General features: G+C 32.6%; 1 protein-coding gene across 2 annotated transcripts in view; it reads right to left on the bottom strand.

Moving 5' to 3' along the window:
- The window catches only part of HCN1 (hyperpolarization activated cyclic nucleotide gated potassium channel 1), a 452,074-nt gene that overhangs the window by 179,618 nt on the left and 250,015 nt on the right, over positions 1-22,441 (bottom strand). Inside the window, exon 3 of one of the 2 annotated variants that reach the window (XM_053590960.1) lies at positions 13,638-13,799. In XM_053590960.1, the coding sequence (XP_053446935.1) occupies positions 13,638-13,799 (162 nt within the window). The remainder of the gene's footprint in view (positions 1-13,637; positions 13,800-22,441) is intronic. The other variant, XM_053590970.1, reaches the window with a different exon arrangement.

The raw sequence follows: 22,441 nt of genomic DNA, 5'->3' as shown, positions 1-22,441 counted from the left end.
ATTACAAGTCCATGGTGGTCAAAACAGCATGGTATAGGCACAAAAATAGGGACATAGATTTTAGAACCAAATAGAAAACCAAGAGATGAAACCAGTCTCTTACAGCCAACTGATCTTTGATAAACCCACCAAAAGCACACACTGGGGAAAAGAATCCCTATTCAATAAATTGTGCTGGGAGAACTGGACAACCATAAGTAAAAGACTAAAACTGGACCCACATCTTTCACCAAAATTACAAAAGTGGATTCAAGATGGATCAAAGATTTAAATTTAAGGCACGAAACAATAAAAATCCTAGAAGAAAGTATGGGAAAAACTCTTAAGGATGTTGGCCTGGGAAAAGATTTTATGACAAAGACTTCAGTGGCAATCACTACAAAACAAAAATAAACAAATTGGACTTAAACTGAAAAGATCTGTACAGCTTAGGACACAAGAATCAAAGCAAATAGACCATCTTCAGAATGGGAAAAGATATTTTCATGCTATGAATCTGACAAAGCTTTGATAACTGGGATCTATACAGAACTCAAATTAATCAACAGAAAAAAAAGAGTAAATAATCTCATCTTCACTGGGCAAGAGACATGAACAGACCCTGTCTCTGAGGAAGACAGATGAATGGCTAGCAAACATAGCAAAAACAACACCACAACACTCATTGTCCCCGACCGTCAGAGAAATGCAAATCAAAACCACCCTGAGATGTCTAATCTAATCTCAGTAGATTAGCCCACATCGCAAAGTTCCAAAGTTGCAGATGGTGGCATGAATGTGAAGAGAGGGGAACACTTTTACACTGTTGGTGGGACTACAAACTAATATAGCTTCTTAGAAAGAAATATGGAGAAAAAACAAAAAAACACAATCACTTTTTCACATATTTTTCATACGTCTTCTAAGTTCTTCTGGTGGTGCAGCCAGTTCATAGTTGTTTTCTGTAAATGTGAATTGACAATACCAAATAAATAACAAAGTTGTTGGGACCCATGAAGTAGAATGGTATGCTGGACTCAGTCTTAACCCAATGGGAATCATAGATTTTATAATCAGCTCCCATTCTGTCTTGGGATTTATGCAAATAGATTAACAATTCTCTGTGTCAGACTTTTCACCTATGAAATGGGAATGAAAGTGTTTTTACTTATGTTACTCAGGATAGGAAAGGCAATTTGTTATACATACATTTGCAGTACATTTTTGAAAGTTTTAAATTTTTTCAAAACTATATATATAGTTTTCCATATATATGTATATATATGGAATATATATATATGTCATATATATATGACAATGTTAGTCCTTTTGGACGAAATATTGGCCTGAAATATTACCCCCCACCAATTTTAGTAGATGCTATTTGTTAGATGAGATAATTTCCTGAATAGTGCCTTTTCTAGCCATTTGTGGCTTAAAATTTAAGAGCTGGTCATATAAGGAAAAAAAGAACACATGTTTAGAACTTATGCCTTGTCTTCTTTTGAAAAAGCAACTCAATGTAGTCATAGCCAATATAGAATTTCATCAATATCTTCCATTCCTCTTGATTAGGGAACTGTAATTCAAGTTAAAGATTTTCTGAAATGTTCATTTTGTTTGAAAGCAAAATTCAAGATGAGAGTTTACTACCTTGTCTGTTCCCATAAAAGAACTCACATCTGAGAAGGAAGAACACATTATGCAAATCATTTCCCATTTGTGATGAGGTCATGTTTCTACCCAATGGAAAGCAGTCACCAGGCAGACTTTCCTAATGGACAGAAAGAGGATGGCGGAAGAGAATCACAACACTCAGCAGGCTGCTGACCTACTTTATTATTATAACTCATAGGAGCTATGAATGCATTTTTTTCCAAGTAAAACTACAGCGAGTTGTCAGCAAATTAATTATCTTTTGTTAGGACTTTAAAAATTCTATTATGGCGCTACATTCTGTTTAGAAAAGAATTAATGCTATCAAAATAATCCCATTTCTAATTTATAGAAATTAAAGTCTGAAATAGATTACTAGACCTCAAGGAAACATATACTTTTAATTTGAAGATTTTATTTTCATTTCTTAGTTATTTTAATTTGGCTGTATGATTTCAGTCAATCATTAGTTTTCAAGGTAAATAGGCTTTTACAAAAATGAACCTATTTAATTTTGCCTTGATATATTTGCAATAATTTTAATAGATAAAATAATTATCCTAGGTTTCCATGTTCTACTTGTATACAGGAACTTATGGATGGATAAATTGCTTTTCCCTCCAAATGATTTACTTACTATACCAGTAAACACTTGTTTCTACTCTGATGCCCCAGGACAAATTTATTCTGAGGATTATAGTTTTTGATCTAGAAGTGACTGAAGTATCTCGATCCCCTCCCTGTTAAGAACTCGTGATTCCAAACCAGCTGATAATAGTTGAAATAAATGTCTTCCTATTTTGTGCCTCCTCAGCCTTTAGTTTATACTCATCTTGGATTTTATTTCAATCCAAACAGGGCTACAACTAGAACACCACTGAGTGAGTTAGAAAAAGATTATAATCTCTGGGTGATTTAATAATAAAAGAAAGGGCAGTTGTATGAATGGCTTCATTGTCAAGGGTACAGAGCTTGGCAAGCAGAAAGAGACAATTGTACCAGCACTTGTCATACACTCAGGTGTCTTAGAGCAATGCATATAATTTAGAGATCTCAATTAAATTTTTTATTAAGGGCTATTGCACTTAATTTTCTGTTTCTCTGGATTACACATGCCTTCATAGTAGAGCTTACATTTTGTGAAGTTCCATGTAGTTTTCAGCACCAAGAAAGAAGTAGGATGAATAAAAGCTTTTTAGAACGTAGGCAAAATCAGAGCAAAGAATATCTCATTTCTACTGCATATTCGGTGCCTAAGGTAATGTCAGGCCCAAAAAGATACTTAAGAAGTTATCTAAGTGAAAGAATAAATAATATACATCAATTCACAGCTGAAGAACATAAGTACAAGAAAGGTAAGTGACTGGACCAAAACCAGAGGTTTTAGGGGCAGAGGCAATTGTGGTGTGTATGCTTCTGAATTCAGTTCTGCAGGGTTTCCCCCCCTACGTTTTTTTTCTAAATGAGAATAGGCTGTTATATTGTGGGTTACCAATTAAGACATGGCTAGAGAGGGTTAAAAAAAAGAAGCTAGAGGGTGATATATCAGCTTTCAGTGCTTGGACCTATAAATGAAATATACTGTCACTCACAGCTCATTAACCATACTCCCACAGGGCCCCATCTAAGTGGAAGGAGCTGGAAAATGTATAAAGTGTGTGGCTATTTGGTTATTGGTTAAAGTGTCCCTGCCCTGTTATCTCAGTGAAAGTAAAATTAGGTAGTAAATTAGACTTTCCAATTAAACCCCTTATTGCCTTCATATACATTTGATTAGTTAGCCCCCTATAGAACTTCTGCATATTTTTTTCTTTAATATTCTTAGATTGGTTCATATATCTCAACATTTTGGGAAATTATTGGTTTTTTATTCCTATCAAAATGAAGAGCATTATAAGATTATTAATTTAGACTTCACTAATTTAAAATATACCCATGAATTGGTTGAGTGATTACTTATTTTGAAAAAAATTATTTGATGTAAAAATGGTTAAGCAAAAACAATCTAAGAAAAAAACATTTAAATGCACAATACAATAACTCTTTACCCATATAGTTCCAATGCCGTAGATAATTACCCTTCTGCTTATAAATAATTAATATTTATTTAGTTAGCAACTCCATGTGTGGAGTATGCAGGAAACTGGAAGGCAAACTGCCTGCCATGCAGAATAACTCTTAACAAGATTAAATAAGCAGTGAAGGCTATGTTAACCAGTTTGATGAAAATATTTGAAATTGTATATAAAACCAGCACATTGTACCCCATGATTGCATTAATGTACACAGCTCTGATTTAATTAAAAAAATAAAATACAAAATAAAGAAATAAAACAGAGAGGAAAAAAAGATTAAATAAGCAAAAAGTCCTTCGAATCTTGACAGAATAAAATTACAATGAAAGACCCTGAGTTGGTTAAAATTATTTTGATTAGAATGTTATTCAAAGAAATGTGAGTAACTAAAACAAACACCATCTTGCAAACAAAATACTGATGAAATAAACCAAGAATATTTTGATATAAATTTATTGTGATGACTAGTGCTATTTTACTAAAAGTACTAGTTTTTGTAGAGTGCATGGTTTTACACATTACAACTGAGTGATATGGAATGAGTAACTTAGTTTTTCTAATTTTTCTCCATTTTGACTATGGTGAAAATTTTGCATGGCATTTAATATGATGTTATTTAGCCTTCAACTGGTATGAAAGCCATTTACTTATTATGCTCATAAGCTAGAATTATTTCATGTAATTCCTCACAGAACAACACATTCCAGGTATGAAAGCAAATCCAGATTCCACATGGACAGCATTCAGATGTCTGTAGTCATAATCTGCTTGCATTTAAACCTTTAAAACTGTCAGCAACATGTAACCATAAAATTATAGGATCGATAGTATAAAATATGGACTCCCTGAATATAAAATATTCAGAAATATTGCTCTAAGAACAGTTCAGTTGCTAATCTCTCTTTATCTATTCTGTAAAGCCATTACCTAATTAACAGCAGGTATTTAGATTCAGTTCAAAAATTAAAACTCAATTTGACATGTATCATAGTTTTTTTTTATATTCATAGAACGAGTATGTCATATTTGTAATTTAAATCCGAATCACTATCCTCAATCCTTTTCCTAATGAATTAATACAATTTTAGTGTTTTACACATACAAACAGTACCACAAAATGTCATAAAAATTAAATTTATTTTTTTGCACATTATCTGCCAAATCTAAGATTTTCATTTAGATAGAATTCTGCAATTCTGCATCTCTTGAATGAAGCAAAATATTACAAATACACAGCAAGATTAATCACTGTTCGTGTTGCATTTTGCAAATCAGGATCTCATTTCTAGTCAATTTAAGTGGCCCCATGTCTTAGTAAATTTTATACCACTATAAAAACAAATCACAGACTGTATAATTTTATTTTATTTCATTTTTTTGCAGTTTTTGGCTGGAGCCGGGTTTGAATCCGCCACCTCCGGCATGTGGGGCCAGAGCCCTACCCCTTTGAGCCACAGGCGCTTCCGACTATATAATTTATAATGAACAGAAATTTGTTTAGCTCATGGTTCTAGAGGACGGTTAAGTCCAGGATGCAGGGGAACATCTGGTGAGGGCCCTTGGACTGTGTCATCCCACGGCAGGAGGGCAGAAGGGTGGAAGAGTGACTGAGGGAGCTGAAAAGAAGCCAGAGAGAGCTAGACTTGCTAAATCACTCACACAAAAATAGCATTAATCCATGAAAGTAGAGCCCTTATGCCCTAACCACCTCCTATTAGGCCTAACCTCCTAACACTATAAAATTGGGGATTAAGTTTCCAACATGTGAAATTTGGGAGACACACTTAGAGTACCCACTGTGGTTTTAAAAATATATTTAAATAAAAATTTTAGTGTGGGCTTTATGAAACTGAAAGTAATTACCTAGGAGGAATGAAATAAAATGCAAGTTAGAAACAATTAATAAAGCAATAAATAAATGAACACTTTTCCAAAACTATAATTAAAAATATAATATAGATATAGCATGGATTTTAAATTTTTCATCATGAGTTACATATAATGAAAGATAGGTACAGATAAGAAATAGGTACACATTCAAATACAGTTTAGGAGTATATACATATATACAGTACCTAATAATATTTTAAAATATAACTCATTACAGCTAGAAGATATGATAAAAAGGAAAATAAAGAATTTATTACACTAATCTTTAAACTGACCACCGAAGCCAAATGTCATAGCATATTTGTGAAGCCCAGACCCAAGAAGGACGAGTATGTTCTGCAAGCATCTTAGTTTGGCTTCTCAACGCTTTGCCCTTCCAATTTGATTTTGTTATTCTATACCTAGAAAAACATCAGTCGTGCCCATTTTAGTATTAAAACTCAAATGCTGGTTTTAGAGTGATTTTCTACTACAAGTAGAGGACTGTGACTCTAAGTTTTGTCATTTATAGTTACTTTTCTTTTTTTATTTTAAAGTATTACAAGGGTATAGATATATTTTCAGTTACATGGATCACTTTTATAATGCTGGTGTCATGGTTATAACTGTTCCCACCCTCCAGATGGTGTTCATTGTACCTGTTAGGTAGATTTTGGCCCATCTCCTCTCACCATCCACCCAGCTTGATTTCCATTAAGTTTTACCTCCCTCTATAAACATGGGTGCTCTTCAATTCCAGTCTACTAGTTAGCACACATGGCATTTGTTTTCCATTGTTAAAATATTTCACTTAGGGCAATGGTATCCAGTGCCATCCAATTTGTTGCCCAATGCATTAAGCCACCCTTCTTGTGTGAATAGTACTATGTATCCCATGGTATACAAATATCATGTTTTCTCAAACCACTCATGAATTGAGGAGCACTTGGATTGATTCCAAATCTTTGCAGTTGTGAATTGTGCTGCAATAAACAATTGAGTATATGTGTATTTTTGATAAAGCAACTTCTTTTCCTTTGGGCCATTACCCTATAGTGAGATTGCTCATTCAAATGGTAGGTCTACTTTTAATTCTTTGAGTAGTCTACACATTGTTTTCACAAAGGTTGTACTAATTTCCAGTGCTACCAACAGTAGATAAGCATTCCTCTCTCTATTATTAATTATAATATCTATCTATCTATATATAATATTATATTTATATATTAATTATAATATCTATTTATATATAATATAATATCTATTATATATAATATAATATTATATATAATATATTATATATAATATAATATTATATATAATATAATATATATAATATAATATTATATATAATATAATATATATAAATATATATAATATAAGATATATAAATATATATAATATAAGATTATAATTATAATGCCTCTCTATTATTAATAATAAGCATCTATTATTTTTGGACTTACTAATTAAAAACATTCTAACAGCAATGAGGTGACATCACATTGTCATTTTAATTTGCATTTTCATGATGATTAGGGATTCTGAGTAGTTTTTCATATGTTTGCTTATCATTTATCTATCTTCCTTTGAAAATTTTCTGTTCATGTCTTTTGCTCACTTTTTAATGGGGTTGTTTGATTTTTTATTCCTGATTTGCTTAAGTTCTTTATAGAATTCAATAGTAATACACCTATTTTTAGTCCATGTAGTGCTGTGAGTATTTTTCTCCATTATGTAGGTTTTCTGTTTGCTCTGTTGATTATGTCCTTAGCTGTGCAGAAGCTTTTTTATTTGATCAAGTCCCATTCAGTAATTTTTCTTATTGCTGAGTCTTCCTCACAAAGTTTGCCTAGACCAATATCTAGAAGAGTTTTTCCTTGTGTGATTTCCTTGAGTTTTTTCTTGTGTAATTCTTATGAATTCGTGTCTTAAATTTAAGGCATTTATCCATATTGAGTTAATTTTTATGAGTGGTGAGAGATAAATCCTGTTTCATTCTTCTGCATGTGGCTATCTCATTTTCCCAGCACCATTTATTGTACAGGTCTTTCCTCCAGTGTATATTTTTGTCTGTTTTGTCAAAGACCAGTTACCTCTATGTGGATGGTTTTATATATGAGTTTTCCATTTTGTTCCATTGGTCCATGTCTCTGTTTTTGTGCCAGTACATGTTGCCCTGATTACCGTAGCCTTCCAGTATAGTTTGAAGTCTGGTTGTGTGATGCCTCCAGAGTTCTTCCCTTTACTGAAGATTGCCTTGGCAGAATGATCACAAATTAATAATCTAATGACACATCTCAAGAAAATAGAAAAGAAAGAGCAAACAAAACCCCAGACCAGGAGAAGACAGGAAATAACAAAAGTCAGAATAGAACTAAATACAGTTGAAAACAGGAAAATAATATAGAAGATTAATGAAAGAAAAAGTTGGTCCTTTGTAAAAGTAAACACGAACAATAAACCTCTTGTTAGATTAACTAGGAATGGAAAAGAAAGGACCGTAATAAACTGAATGAGAGATAAAAAGGAGATATTACAACTGATACCACAGAAATACAAACTATCATGTGTGAATACGGTGAAAATATCTATGTACATGTAGAGGAAATGAACAAATTCCTGGAATCACACACGCCTCATGATCGAATTAGTATGAGAAAATGCCGTGAATGCTATGTTAACCAGTTTGATGAAAATATTTCAAATTGTATATAAAACCAGCAAATTGTACCCCATGATTGCATTGATGTACACAGGTATGATTTAATAAAAAGAAAGAAAGAAAGAAAGAGAGAGAGAGAGAGAGAGAGAGAGAGAGAGAAAGAAAGAAAGAAAGAAAGAAAGAAAGAAAGAAAGAAAGAAAGAAAGAAAGAAAGAAAGAAAGAAAGAAAGAAAGAAAGAAAGAAAGAAAGAAAGAAAGAAAGAAAGAAATAGAATTCCTGAAAGACCAATAATGGACAATGAGATTAATATAGCAAGAACAAAATCTTCCAACAACCAAAGTCCTACACCAGATGTATTCACAACCAAATTTTATCTGACTTACAAAGAAGAGTTGTACCCATACTGCAGAAAATAACATCAAGAAAGAAGGAATCTTCTGGGTGGTGCCTGTGGCTCAAGGAGTAGGGCGTCAGCCCCATCCATATACTGGGGGTGTTGGGTTTGATCCCAGCCTTGGCTAAAACTGCAGGAAAAAAAACCAGAAGGAATCTTCCCCAACTCACCCTGCAAAGCCAATGTTGCCTTCACACAAAACCCATGAAAGTACAAGGCAAAAAAAGCAGAATTATAGACCAATATTTCTAATGGATAGAGATGCAAAATTCCTCAATAAAATACTAGCAAACTAAATTCAATAGCACATTCAAAAAGTAATCCACCATGACCAAGTGTGTACTTCACCCCAGGGATTCAAAGGTGTTTCAACATACGTAAATTGATACATGTGATTGACCACGTAAACAGAATAAAAAATAAAGATCATATGATAATCTCAAGAAATGAAGAAAAAACATTCAACAAAATTCAGTATGCTTCATGATAAAAACCCTCAACAACCTCAGCATAAAATGAACGTATCACAAAATTATAAAAGGCATATATGTCAAATCCACAGCCAAAGTCATACATCCTGGGGAAAAGCTGAAAACACTCCCATTGAGAGCTGGGACAAGACAATGATGCCCACTGCCACCAGTTCTATTCAACATAGTCCCAGAAGTCCCAGCCAGAGCAATCAGGAAAGGGAAAGAAATTAAGGATGTTTAAATCAAGAAAGAAGAGGTCAAACATTTGCTTTTTGCTGATGATATGATTGTATACCTACAAAACTCCAAAGATTTCATCAAGAGGGTCTTGTAGGATTTGATAAGCAAATTTAGCAGTTTCAGGGTACAAAATCAACATACGCAAGTCAATGCCATTCCTATATTTCAATAATAGTCAAGCTGAGAGTCAAGTCAAAGACTTGATAACATTCAAAATAGCTACAAAGAATATGAACTGTTTTTTATAATCTATATAACATACTAGACATTCTAATAAGTTTAGAGTAGAATGACACACACTCTCTCTATATAGCACTCTACTCTTGGTTCTATAATCTACCTGTTTGACATTTGACTATTCATTTAACTTCCAAAATTTTCAGTTTTCTTAACCATAAAATGGGAAAAAATTGTACTTACCTTACTCCATTGCTTTCAATATACATAAGATAGTATATTTCTTTTTTTTTTTTTTTTGTAGAGACAGAGTCTCACTTTATGTCCCTCCGTAGAGTGCCGTGGCCACACACAGCTCACAGCAACCTCCAACTCCTGGGCTTAAGCGATTCTCTTGCCTCAGCCTCCCGAGTAGCTGGGACTACAGGCGCCTGCCACAATGCCCGGCTATTTTTTGGTTGCAGTTTGGCCGGGGCAGGGTTTGAACCCGCCACCCTCTGTATATGGGACCGGCGCCTTACTGACTGAGCCACAGGCGCCGCCCAAGATAGTATATTTCAAAGCATAGGGCTTTGTGTACAGTAATCATATCAAATAAATGCAAGGCACTTTTTTTGCTTATCTTGTATTTTCACTTCTCCACTATAAATCTATTTGTATATAAATATTCTTTACTTTTTTGTTATTGTGATGAAAATTTACTTCATCTCTACAGATTTAGGATGGCAAATAATATCAAGAGTCTTGACACAAAAATCATCTTTTTATGGTTATTTCCTTCTATCACTAATCCATAGTATAAAATAATTTCTGCTCCTAACATTTGAATACAGACTTAACTTTTCTTCCATCTACATTAGAGTTACACGTAGAAATAACAGTAAGAAACTAAAAGAAAATTTCATATATAAATCTGCAGCCAAAAAATAATTAATGTCAAGAAGTGAATTGCAAATTCTGAAAAGACTTTTTCAGGATATAATAGAAGATGAGGATTTGGCTATGTTAGATTAAACACACAGCATATACATATACAAACACATACACGAGCACATACAGACACATTTAAAGAAAAATGATCATGACATTGAAATTTTTTCAATAAATGTGCTTATCACTAGATATATATACTATTAATAAATACACTGTAATTGTATTATAATAATATAATTACATGCACCTTGTGGATATCCAAAAATATTTCTTTTACTTTTTCAATGATGACAGTTGGTGCTTTTCTGAAAAATACATGGGGAAAACCTCAAATAACAACTATTTACCAAATTAAATATTGGTTAGTGTCACTGATGAATTATCCCTTGGTGTTAATATCTTTTATACTATTCTATCAATCAGTAGCCAGGTTATAGAAATTTTTGTTCTGTCCCTGAAAATATAATTTTACTGTCTTTATCATAAGTAAAGTGATGGATCTATAATGAAGGAGACATCACAGATTCAGAAATTGATCTGAACAAATTCCTTCTTGTTTTATTCTTTAGTTAGAGAAACTTCCATATGGAACATAGCTCAAACTCCTGAAGGTAAGTGATGAGGTCACAACAAATTAATGTGGCATGTACTGTTCTAGACACTCGGTATGGTCTCTGTCCTCCAACATTCATGTGCTGGAAATTTAACCCTAATGCAACAGGGTTGGGAGTTAGGAACTAATGGGAAATGTTTAAATCATGATGGTTCTCTCCTTGTAAGGATTAAAGTCCTTATAAAGAAGGCTTGTGGGAGTAGGTTCCTTTTTTATTGTTGTTGGGAATTCATTGAGAGTACAAAGAATGAGGTTACACTGATTGCACTTGTTAGGTAAGGTCCCTCTTAAAATTGTGTCCCATCCCCAAGAGGTGTGTCACACCCCGTGACCCCCCACACACCTCTCCCTTCTTCTCTCTCCTTCCTGCTTGCGAGGAACAGCTTTCCTTCTCCTTGAGGGATGACACATCATGGTGCCATTTGGAATAAGAAACTGAACCTCAGTTACTGTAATATGCACCACAGGTGACCACTGTGATAAAAATGTGTCAAATGGTTTATGAAGTGAGTGTATGATGCCCCATAATCATATCATTGTATACAGTTATGATTTAATAAAAAAAAAAAAATAAAAATAAAAAAAGAACTTAGAACACCACTTAGCACTTTTTAATGATTAAGGTCAATAATAAGTATTTTGATGTTATTAAAATTATGCTGACCTGATTATTTTGCATTAAACCAGATGTTGAGCTCAAAAAAAAAAAAAACAAAAAAAAAAAGAAAATCATTTGTACCCCCTTAATATTTTAAAATAAAAATATAATTAAAAAAAAGAAACTGAACCTGCATATATGCCTTGATCTTTGGCTTCCCGCCTCCAGAGTAGTGAGAAATAAATTTCTTTTTTTTTTTTTAAATAAATTACCCAGACTGTGGTATTCTGTTATAGACACATAAAACAAACTAGGAGACCAGTGGAGTAAAGGACAGAAGAAAACAAACTCTTGGAATTTACATGCTGGTGTAGGACACACACCAAAATATAAATGACAAACAAGTATATGTATTTTTTGTGTGTTGTTAAATGCCTGTAAAATTTAAACATAATCCAATTGAGTGATATATTAGACAGTCAGGGAAGGTCTCTGTGACATAGTTATACTTAGGGAGATACAAATGAGATAAAAGTGAGGTCTATTTGAATATCGAATCTCAGTGAAAACCAAGAAAAGAAGGAAGAAGAAAAGAGGAAGTAAAGAAGAGAGGGAGGGAGGGAAGGGAAAAGAACACGACAATACTCCATAACATGTAATAAACCCCCCTGTCTTTCCAATAGAAAGCCGGAGATAAAATTAAGAGAAAAAAAGGCTATAATCTTTAGATGTTCATGTAATTTTAACAAAAATAAGCCAAGAAATTAATAGTAGAACAGTTTGGGAAAGAGGGGACTATTTAATTTATATCTAATATAAAAATTTTGTGGCTCAGCGCCCATAGCACAGTGGTTACGGCACCAGCCACATGTCATGTACCAAGGGTGGCAGGTTCGAACCCAGCTGGGCCAGCTAAACAACAATGACAACTGCAGGTGGTGGGCACCTCCAGTCCAGCTACTTGGGAGGCTGAGGCAAGAGAATTTCTTAAGACCAAGAGTTGGAGGTTGCTGTGAGCTGTGACTCCACAGTACTCTACTGAGGGTGACATAGTGAGACTCTGTCTCAAAAAAAAAAAAATTCGTGAAAATGGTATAAAATATATCTCCCATAAAGACATCATGTATAGGAGAAGGTTAGTTAACTTAAACAGTGTTTTATTAAGTGTAATATAACTAAAAGGTAATGTGGAAAGAAAATATGAGCGCTTACACAAGAAAAGAACAAATATCTGTGAACTTTCACCATCGTTTCGATTCCTTTGTAAGCATTGAGTGTTGCACGTAAGTCTATCAAAACCTATGCTCTTAATATTAAGTTTAAAGGAGAATATATCTAGCTTTTTAAGTCAAATTTATATTTTACAGTTTTTTAGTGTTTGCATATCTTTCAGAGGAAACCTTTTCTGCGAAGTTTTCCTGTTGTCCCAACTTCAAATGCCTCATTTACATCTTTTCTGAAGTGCGTGCCTTTGTAAGTTATATGACCCTTACAATTACATGTCTAAATATAGTGAATACTAAAAAAAAAAAAAAGTTGAAAGAATTAAGGAATTATTTTAATATGTAAGCTTTTTTTTTTGAAGTTTTTGGCTGGGTCTGGGTTTGAACCCGCCACCTCCAGCATATGGGGCCAGCCCCCTACTCCTTTGAGACACAGGTGCTGCCCTTAATATGTAAACATTTTAGAAGAACATTGTGCCATGGTTATATTTTAAGTGGTCATCCTTCATAATAAAATATGTCTCAGTATAAAGAAATAAAATATATAAAAATTGGTGCTATCACATATACATACCCAAGAATATTTCATGTAAATAAAATTTAATTGTAAAAAAAAATAACATCTAATATTATACCCAGGAGGAAAAATCACATCATTCTAACATTAATGCTTAAAAGTTTGTTGTTGTTATTTTGCAAAATGTTGAAAAGGCAGAATGTAAAATAATATGAATTACTTACAACCATTTCATTTAGAGACACCCAGCAATCTGGTGGGAAGTCCTGCAGGAGTGGTACTAAGAACTGGAGACAACCGTCCCAGTGGCACAGGAGCAGCATCATACCGATGAGATTGAAAATTCTCACCACTGCACTGGCAAGATCATACGTCATGTGGAATATCTGTTGACCAAAATATGAAATCAGTTCTTATAATCATGTTTTTTAAAAAATCAAGCACACTATCAATGTCAGTAGGCATTGATGTTATCAACATTAAGTATCAATTTAATAAAAATATGGGGAAAATTTTCAAAACATAGAAACATACATTAAAGAACATCAGTTTAGTCAGTACATTTATTGCCCTTCTGGACATTTTAGCAAAGCTGCTTTAAAACTAAATAGCAAAATTAACAAATGATAGTAGCTTCTGTTCTGCTTCTCACCACTTGTTAAATCAATAGATTTGCTGAAGAACAAAGAAAATGGTCAAAGATCAAAAATCACAAGCAAAAGAAATTTAATTTCAAAATATAAGTTAAGAACGAGAATAAATTGACGTTAACTTTAAAGCTGTGTGCATGGAGGTACGTCTCTAATTGTGTAATTGAACGTGAACAGAGGCCTTTCGGATAAAAGTTGCCTTTGATTAACAAACAATTGTGCAACATTTCTTAAAAATCATATTTTTTCCACCTTTTTCAAAATATTTTTATCGTAGAGGCTTCTCTTTTCTGTATCTTGTTATTGTTAATATTATCATGAAATCCAATATGGGAGATCATTTCAGAAGAAAGCACAAAAAATATAAACCAATCAACATGCTCCATCAAACTTTCTGAAATGGAAACAAATACTCAGGTCTCTATCAGTAACTACTCATTTTTCTGCGTATTACAGGAATAGAACACAATTCTTTTTTTAGCAACTTATAGCAGCAGTCTCCTACTGCTGATGTGGTTTCTGCTTATTTTTCACCTAGTCTAGAATAACCCTCTTAAAGGCAGACCTACATTCCAAAGTGAAGTTTTCTTTTAATTGTTAAAGAATCACTAAGTTAGTACATGCAGTTAACAGATACTCATAAGTGCACATAAAACACTGGAGAGATGGAGAATGACATTCTGTATAATTCAACAAAAGAACAGTGTGTTTCTAAAGTAATAAAGCAACCTTACCTTGAGAAATTATTTGAGAAATGTTAAAAACCCCAAATCCGTATTTTGATTTAGAACTTTATCTTTTGTAAGAAAACTTACAATCCTTAAGATATGCATTCTGAAGTAAACAGAGGTAAAAAATGACAGGACATCTGTGGGTTTGATTTTATAAAATCACCAAATCTGTCTTTAATTAAATGTTTTTCACTTCAATATGTTTCTATGAGCAGTAATTCTTTCTTTAAACAATCTTCCTTTCTGACATAGTAATTACAGTGAGAAAAAAATTCTTCTTTGTGGGAATGTACACACTGTTCTGAATTTCTTTTAAATGTAAATAGGAGGAGTTCTGGATTTTAAAGGCAACAGATCACACATTTTGCTATTTAGATAGCTATAAACACAGAGATTTCTTTTTAAATGTTATTTCCTTAAGCCATTTTTAAATTCGATTTTGAATCTGTCAACCCCCTTCCCCCCAGAAAGATCCTTTTAGTATTATTATCCTATTAGCAATTATAGCAAGTTCCATGAACTACTATAGTAAGATGATCTCCTTGATTTAAGGCTATTTTCAACCCCGTATTCATTTTCAACCTCACAATGTTAGTATACAGTGCAAGTTCTAGCTTTACACATTAACTCTACTATACAGAGGATACTCAATAATTGCTGAGTACTTAATAGTCTTTAATGTTGTGTTCTCAAAAGTGACCTCCTTTAAACAACTATTCCATAATGTAACTTTCGGAGGAGGTACAAGGAAGTTGGTTGTTCTGACACTCTATTATCAGAGGTTAATTTCAAATACTGAGACTCAAATACTGCCATTTTGATTTATGTAACTGACAAAAAGACTATCATAATGCATATAGTATTTCTTTTGATGCATACATGAATTTATATGGTACCTGGGCCCAATTTGATTGTCTCTTGACTACTTATAATTAATATACTCTGTCAGGTATAATCATTACTTATGACCTGAGTACTAGGATCATTTAATGGTCCTGGTAAGCCCTTGTTCCTAGAAGATCTGGAATGAGAAGATTACTTCTCTATGAAGTTCACACATCTGTAGATAGTCACATTAACCAAAGGAGAGAACATCTCATTCAATTTATGAATAGCCACAATTTCTTATTATCTAAGGGCAGCTTGCCCTAATATTTATTGAATTTTTCATCATAAAATTTTGGTAAGTGTTTTCAGGAGTAGTGTTTATTCCATCATATTTTTGAAAGGCCAAATTCTGAACTGTGCTGTGTAACACAAATCTACAAATTAGCTGAGTTATTTCAAAATTCTTCCACATTTTTTCTTGATGAACTTCATTCAGGGGTCTTTCAGTCTAACAACTTGAATATGAAACCAGTGTCCTTAACCTGTGTTTAAGTGTTGGATCAACTATGGTTTACCTAACAAAAATACTATCAAGAATAATTTAAGACTTTTCACAGAATGTATTGATCTGTACTTAATCTTTGACTTCAGAAACTGGGACCATTTATGGGTTAGTTTGTATGATCTCAATATTGATCAAGACTTCTGATATAAGTATCAACATTATGCTAAAAGAATCAAATGGGCCAGTAATTGCACTCTTGACAGACAACAATTTCATTTAATAAGAGGTAAAACAAGGTTGGGTTCTTTGTTTTCTATTTATAAATATTTGCTGGCACAATTTGATGTGTTTTTAGATGAAAAATATGTATTCCATCTTGATACAGAAACAATTTTTTTAATTAAGTTACTCAGAGTTTGATTTATTTCTAACTATATTCAGGACTCAGTATGTAGTAGTATTAATAAATAGTAAATATCAGTATTTTTAAGAATCCTATTTAATATGTTAAGATCACTTTAGTATTTCTTACACTGAAAATTATTCTGGTCATCCTGTTTGAGGTGTGAAGGACACACGATTTCACTTGGTATGTGAGAGAATGGCTCTTCTCACAGCGATCTCACTGACTGATGACTGCATTCATTGAACTAATTTTGTCAATCCTCGATTCTTATTCTGAATGAGATTATCGTAACTTTCAGAGAGTTAGTCACCTGGACATCTCAAATCTATTAGCCTCTGTCAAGTGTCAAGATGCTACGAGCAGCTCCCCAGCCTTCCATACATACCTATTGTCCCATCCTCACGCTGCTTGTTGAGTTCTTATTTCTTGGATTCTTCTTTCCACTGCTCTTTTCAAAACTTCTCCTACATCTTTCATAAACTCTCATATACCTTTAGTTTTTTTTTCTTTTTTTTTCTCTGCTTTTTCTAAGATTTATAACTCCATCCCTGCCTCCCACCCATTTCCACCAGACACAGCTTCTCTGGCAGATTTCTAAAACATGGTGAGTTTCATTCATTCTTACCTCACTTGCCTTGGGTTCTGATGGCCATGACCTCATTTCCCAACTCCCTCCCAACAGTTTCACATTTTATTCGTTCAGCTATCTGAAAATTTTCTTCTCCTTAGTGTTCTTTCTATTTGGCTACAGCCCCTATGACTTTCCTCATCTTTGTCATCTAACAATCTCCTACGTTCCACCCACCACATATTTCCATTAATTTGAGCTTCCGTCCTTTTCTCACTGCATTTTCTCTGCAAAATGTCTACTTCTAAATACAAATAGCCATCTGCTATATCTGAACTACAGAAGATTACTGGAGAGGAAACTGTAGATTGTATATAGTAAACATTTTTAAAGGATCGTGACCTTGGCTGAGGCCCTCAACTATAGTTTGCTCATTCCCTTTCCCTAATACCAACCCACCCACTCTTCTCATTTCCCCAAAGCCAATGGTTGTCCTTGGTTTCCATTTAAAGTTTTATTTTTGTAAGATGAAACTGGCATCCTTGTGTTTAAATCCCCTCAACTCTGACCCCCATACTTTCAAAAAAACACATATCTGTAACTTTTCTTACTTGTTTTTTCCAAGTCTCAGAACATGCATCTCTTCAAAATTAATTCCTATCAAACTTGTGATATTGATCTAACCTTTCTCTTCAAAAATCCAATCAATTCGTTCAGAGCTCTTCAATCTATCTGAAAAGCAGATCTCTCCCTTATTAACTGTGGACAAATGGTTTTGTAAAGACAAAACAAGTGAATTAATACCAAAAAAATGAAATTTACAAAAACCTTAAGACAAAATATTAGCCTAGTGCTTGTTGGCTTGAATGCAAGGGAACTATATCATTGAAATTATCTTACTTGATTACTTTTCTTTCAGAATCATTAATATCACCTATCAAATATTTAAAACAATAAAATCTCTCAATTCCTCAAAAACATTTTAAATTGAAAATGAATCCAGTTATTCTTTATCTTTATCATTTTCTCAGTTTAGCTTTTCAGATAAAACTTTCCTCATTGGAACTTTGAGACACAGAGAGGATACAGTGGTTTTCTTTCTAACACGTGGCACAAAGCAAAATTTGATTTCTTGAAGGACATGTGTATCACTTCCCCTTTCCTACATATAATTATATTGCAGGCTGACTTCTTTTTCCCAAATAAAATATTGAAACTTACGAAGAAATATACAGTTATTTGAGCAATCTTTTTTGAAGTGGCCACATATCATATTATTGTAATTGTAAAAAAAGATAAGTCTCTAAACACTCATAACAATAGAGGTAATTATTAGAGAGATAATCATAGTAAAAAGTTATAATAAACTAAATAGTCATAACAGTTATAGAGGTAGTCATCAAAGTATAGAATAGAATGTGATTATCAATCATGACAAAAATATAAAAAACCATGTATGTATTATTTTGATCCACACATCCCATTAACTATCATATATATGTTTGTATAAAGTAAAAATGAAAGCAATTTTAGATATGTTAGATACTAAAAATATTTCATGTTTCTTGACTGTCTTTTAAACTTTTCATTATTATTTAGAATATATCTATTTTTCATTTATTTGCTGACATATACTAAGCATTACTAAAAATCAACTTTCTGAACAGGATTTTAATTCCATCTATCAAAAACATTTAGGAATAGTGTATTTTTATGAAAGCAAGCTTTAACCAGTCTCAGGAAAATCAGAGAGAATGAGTTACTAAGAGAAATATGAGAAAAAAATCAGAAAATATTGTCATACCAATCCGTTGGACAATTTTGGCAAGAAACAATAATTGAAAATAGTTATAGTTTAAAGTATAAAAGTACAATTTCTGAAAGCTGTCAAGCACAGTGCCTAGTGGTACAGAGCTGAAGCGCAATAGACGTTTCTTCTCTCACAACAACAAATTTGTGTAAAGGGGTCAGTATTATGAGTACCTAAGTGAGCGGAACCATTTCTATTCATCTTGCTCCTTTTCCTTTGAACTTCAAGTTAATATCAGTTGAGAACTGGGAAGAGGGCAAAACCAAAAATATTTTGATAGGCTATATTTGAATATCATATATTTTAATAGGGTATGAAACAAAATCTACCAAATATTCATATTTTTTAAGTTCCTTGGGAGTAAAAAGTGTATTTTTTTTTATTTTTACTTTCATGAGGACTATGTAATGTGACAGAATCTGCTTGTTGAACTTTGCCCTAGACAAATGAGTGGGTCTAACCCACTGTGCTTAGTTTACTTTAGAAAGGAGTTTTACACAATGAGAAAATCAAATTATGAATGAATATTGGAAATGACTCCACAAAGAAGTATTTTCAATAGATTACTACTCCAGAAAAAGTGAGAAATGAAACAATTTAAGATCATTGCCCATTTCTCTATTACAAATTTCAAATAGTTGTAAATGTACACAATATGGACAAATTATGCAAATCTGATATGTTTAAGTGACAAAAAAATCTCATATCCTGTGATGGATCTGTTAACTTCCTTCTAATGATGCTTGTATGAGGAATATTTGATGTTTACCACACACACTTAATTTGGGAATGGAGTTAGCACTCACATACTAATTTTGTGAAATAATTTTTTTTCTAAAGCATTTTTTCTGAAATGCATCTTGAAAATTGAAATTAAAATTAAATGTTTTTAGAAAGATAAACTAAATTTCCTCTTCTGGTTGTATAATACTTACATAATAGAGATAAAAAAATTATAAATGGTTATATGTATATATGTATACCTACAGAGAGGGGGTGAAAATCTAACTAATAACCACATTAACAATATTCTATGACTTCTTCATATCTCTTATGAATAAACTTTAAATAATATTTCCCTAACATTGTGGGTTTTCTATTTGAGGAGATAGGGGAAGAACTTATTTTAGAAATAACCTAATGCTAATAATATTCTCATTTTTATCTTTAAAGTATCATACAAATCTTTTGCTCTCTCTCTTTTGCATAACTGCTGTCTTATCAAATTTGTAATGTTACATGCTCCAATTAGTACACATTTAGTTATATCTGCATTTTGAGCTACAAATAGTAAAATTATTCTATTTTTGCTACCAATTTCCTCAGCATAGGAAATGAATCACATGGATTGGTGCTTTTTGAAGGGGAAAAAAACACCATATAGTGGAATAGAAAAATCTACCTAGTCTTGAAGAATATATATCTTCCTTTAGAGTTTTCCTCTCACTAATTTATATTTCAAAATTTATAATCACAGAGGAGATCCCTTCAATGTACATGTTTTGGTCACTGAAATGTCATATCAAACAAAGTGGGATATGTTTAAACTCATTTTATATCCTTTGTAAATTGTTTTAATGAAGACAGTACTTTGCAGATATTATATAGTTAATGAATAGCTATTGAATTGTTTTGACATCACCAAAAAAAATAGGACATATTTTTCCATTCTATTTGAATAATATCCAATAGACCTTTTCTGCAATCCTTAACCAAATTCTATTAAACTGTCCTTGAAACATTTTTAAAACGTATAATATAATTTGGTGTCTTCTTGCTAATTTGTTGCTCAGTGAACCAAATAATAATTTTATGTACTGTTATGTTTTCTGTTTTCTATTAGTTATTTGAGAAAGAATCCACACTAATATGTGGTCTTACATTCACAAAGTTTGTTAAATTCATAGATAAATAATAAATGCTTGGCATTGGACACTGCAGAATTTTTAATGTGATAAAAATATTTAAAATTTTGTCATACAGATCTCTATAAAACAATGTATTGTAAGATATGTAACCTATTTTATTTTAAAAATATTTATTTTTAATCTTATAGAGAATAATGAAGTTACCATGAAAGAAAAAGATACTTTGTCTTATGAAATAGAACTTTTTGTAAGATAGGACTTTAAAAAATTGTCCATTGGTGAAACATGCACTTGAAACTAAGAGACCAGAGTTCGGATACAGTGTTAATCAATTTCTTAAATTTTGCCTTAGTTTTTCCACTAAAATAAAGGAGATGGATCTTTGAAATAAGTTCCATGTATAAAACACCATAATACCCTCTATATTAAAAAAAAATTCAGTATGATATAAACAGTGATAATTAGGCTTCCAACAGTACACATACAATAATAATAATAATTGTGAGACAGAAGAGACAAAAAACTCCTTTACCTAAACAATTTTCCCTAAACCCAAGTACAAACTATAATAAGAGAAATAATGGTAATTAAACGTGGCAGAATAGAACACAGCAGAGCCCACTGTGCATATACGTGGACAAATTGCACAATGTCTTTTTCAGCAGGCCCAGCCTTTTCTCATCACATCACCCTAGGAAAACTGTGTATACATTATCGTATTGCACCATTTGCTAGGTGAAGACTATAGGAGAGAAAAAAGAAAGGAAAACAGGCTTCTGAAAAAACTGTTGAGATGAAAATAATGCTTCTTCCTAACTTTGTATGTAGTAGCTGTCAGAGTTACATCATGCATTGGCACGCCATCTTGTTATTCTGGGCAGTTAAGCCAGTCCAATGCAGAATACTCATTTATTTAAGTGGATTTGTGTAAGAGATGCTCTGTGAAAAAAAGGAGATGTTTGTTCACTGCCTTGGCATATGCCTTCCAAAAGACATCACTAAGCACATGGTTTTGGTATGAATCCAAGAAAACTGAACTACAGATCTTAGTGAACAAGCCGCACAGTCTTCCTTTTGGTGGAAACTAATAAGAGATAAAAATGTATTAGTGCAACCCACCCTCAAACGAAACTAAACCTTAAAAAATAAACAACTGCTGGCAAACTTACTAGAAACCCAAGAAACACTTGAATAAGATTTGATCTATTGGAAAATAGCATCATTTCAGATTCACTAGTTGGACACTTTCTTGAATGAAGACATAATGGTGCATCAATTTGGAAAATAGTGCATCTAGTTATTTGCTAGACCATCTTAAGTGCTGGAAATAGTAACCATCAGAATATTTGTAAGTATTGCATAAACTAGTCTATGCAGAAGGACTTAAAATTAATAAGCCTTATTCGTATACTTTTGATTTTTCTTATCTTCACCAAACCCACCCATCAAATATTTGCTACACGCAGAATGCAACATTAGGCACGTGGTTGATCACTACTCATGACGTCGCCTACTGCACTCTCACACAAACACTAACTTTTCTAGAGACATCTCACCTGTTTTAATCAGGACTCATTTTTCTCTATATCTGCTTCAGAGCTGTAAAACTTACGTCTTTAAACATATTTTCTGGTATCCCCCCTTACTCTCAGTTTATAATTT

Source organism: Nycticebus coucang, chromosome 1, assembly GCF_027406575.1.
Source record: "Nycticebus coucang isolate mNycCou1 chromosome 1, mNycCou1.pri, whole genome shotgun sequence".
Taxonomy (NCBI): domain Eukaryota; kingdom Metazoa; phylum Chordata; class Mammalia; order Primates; family Lorisidae; genus Nycticebus; species Nycticebus coucang.
The sequence above is the reverse complement of the archived record's forward strand: the minus strand, read 5'-3'. Positions and strand labels throughout refer to the sequence as shown.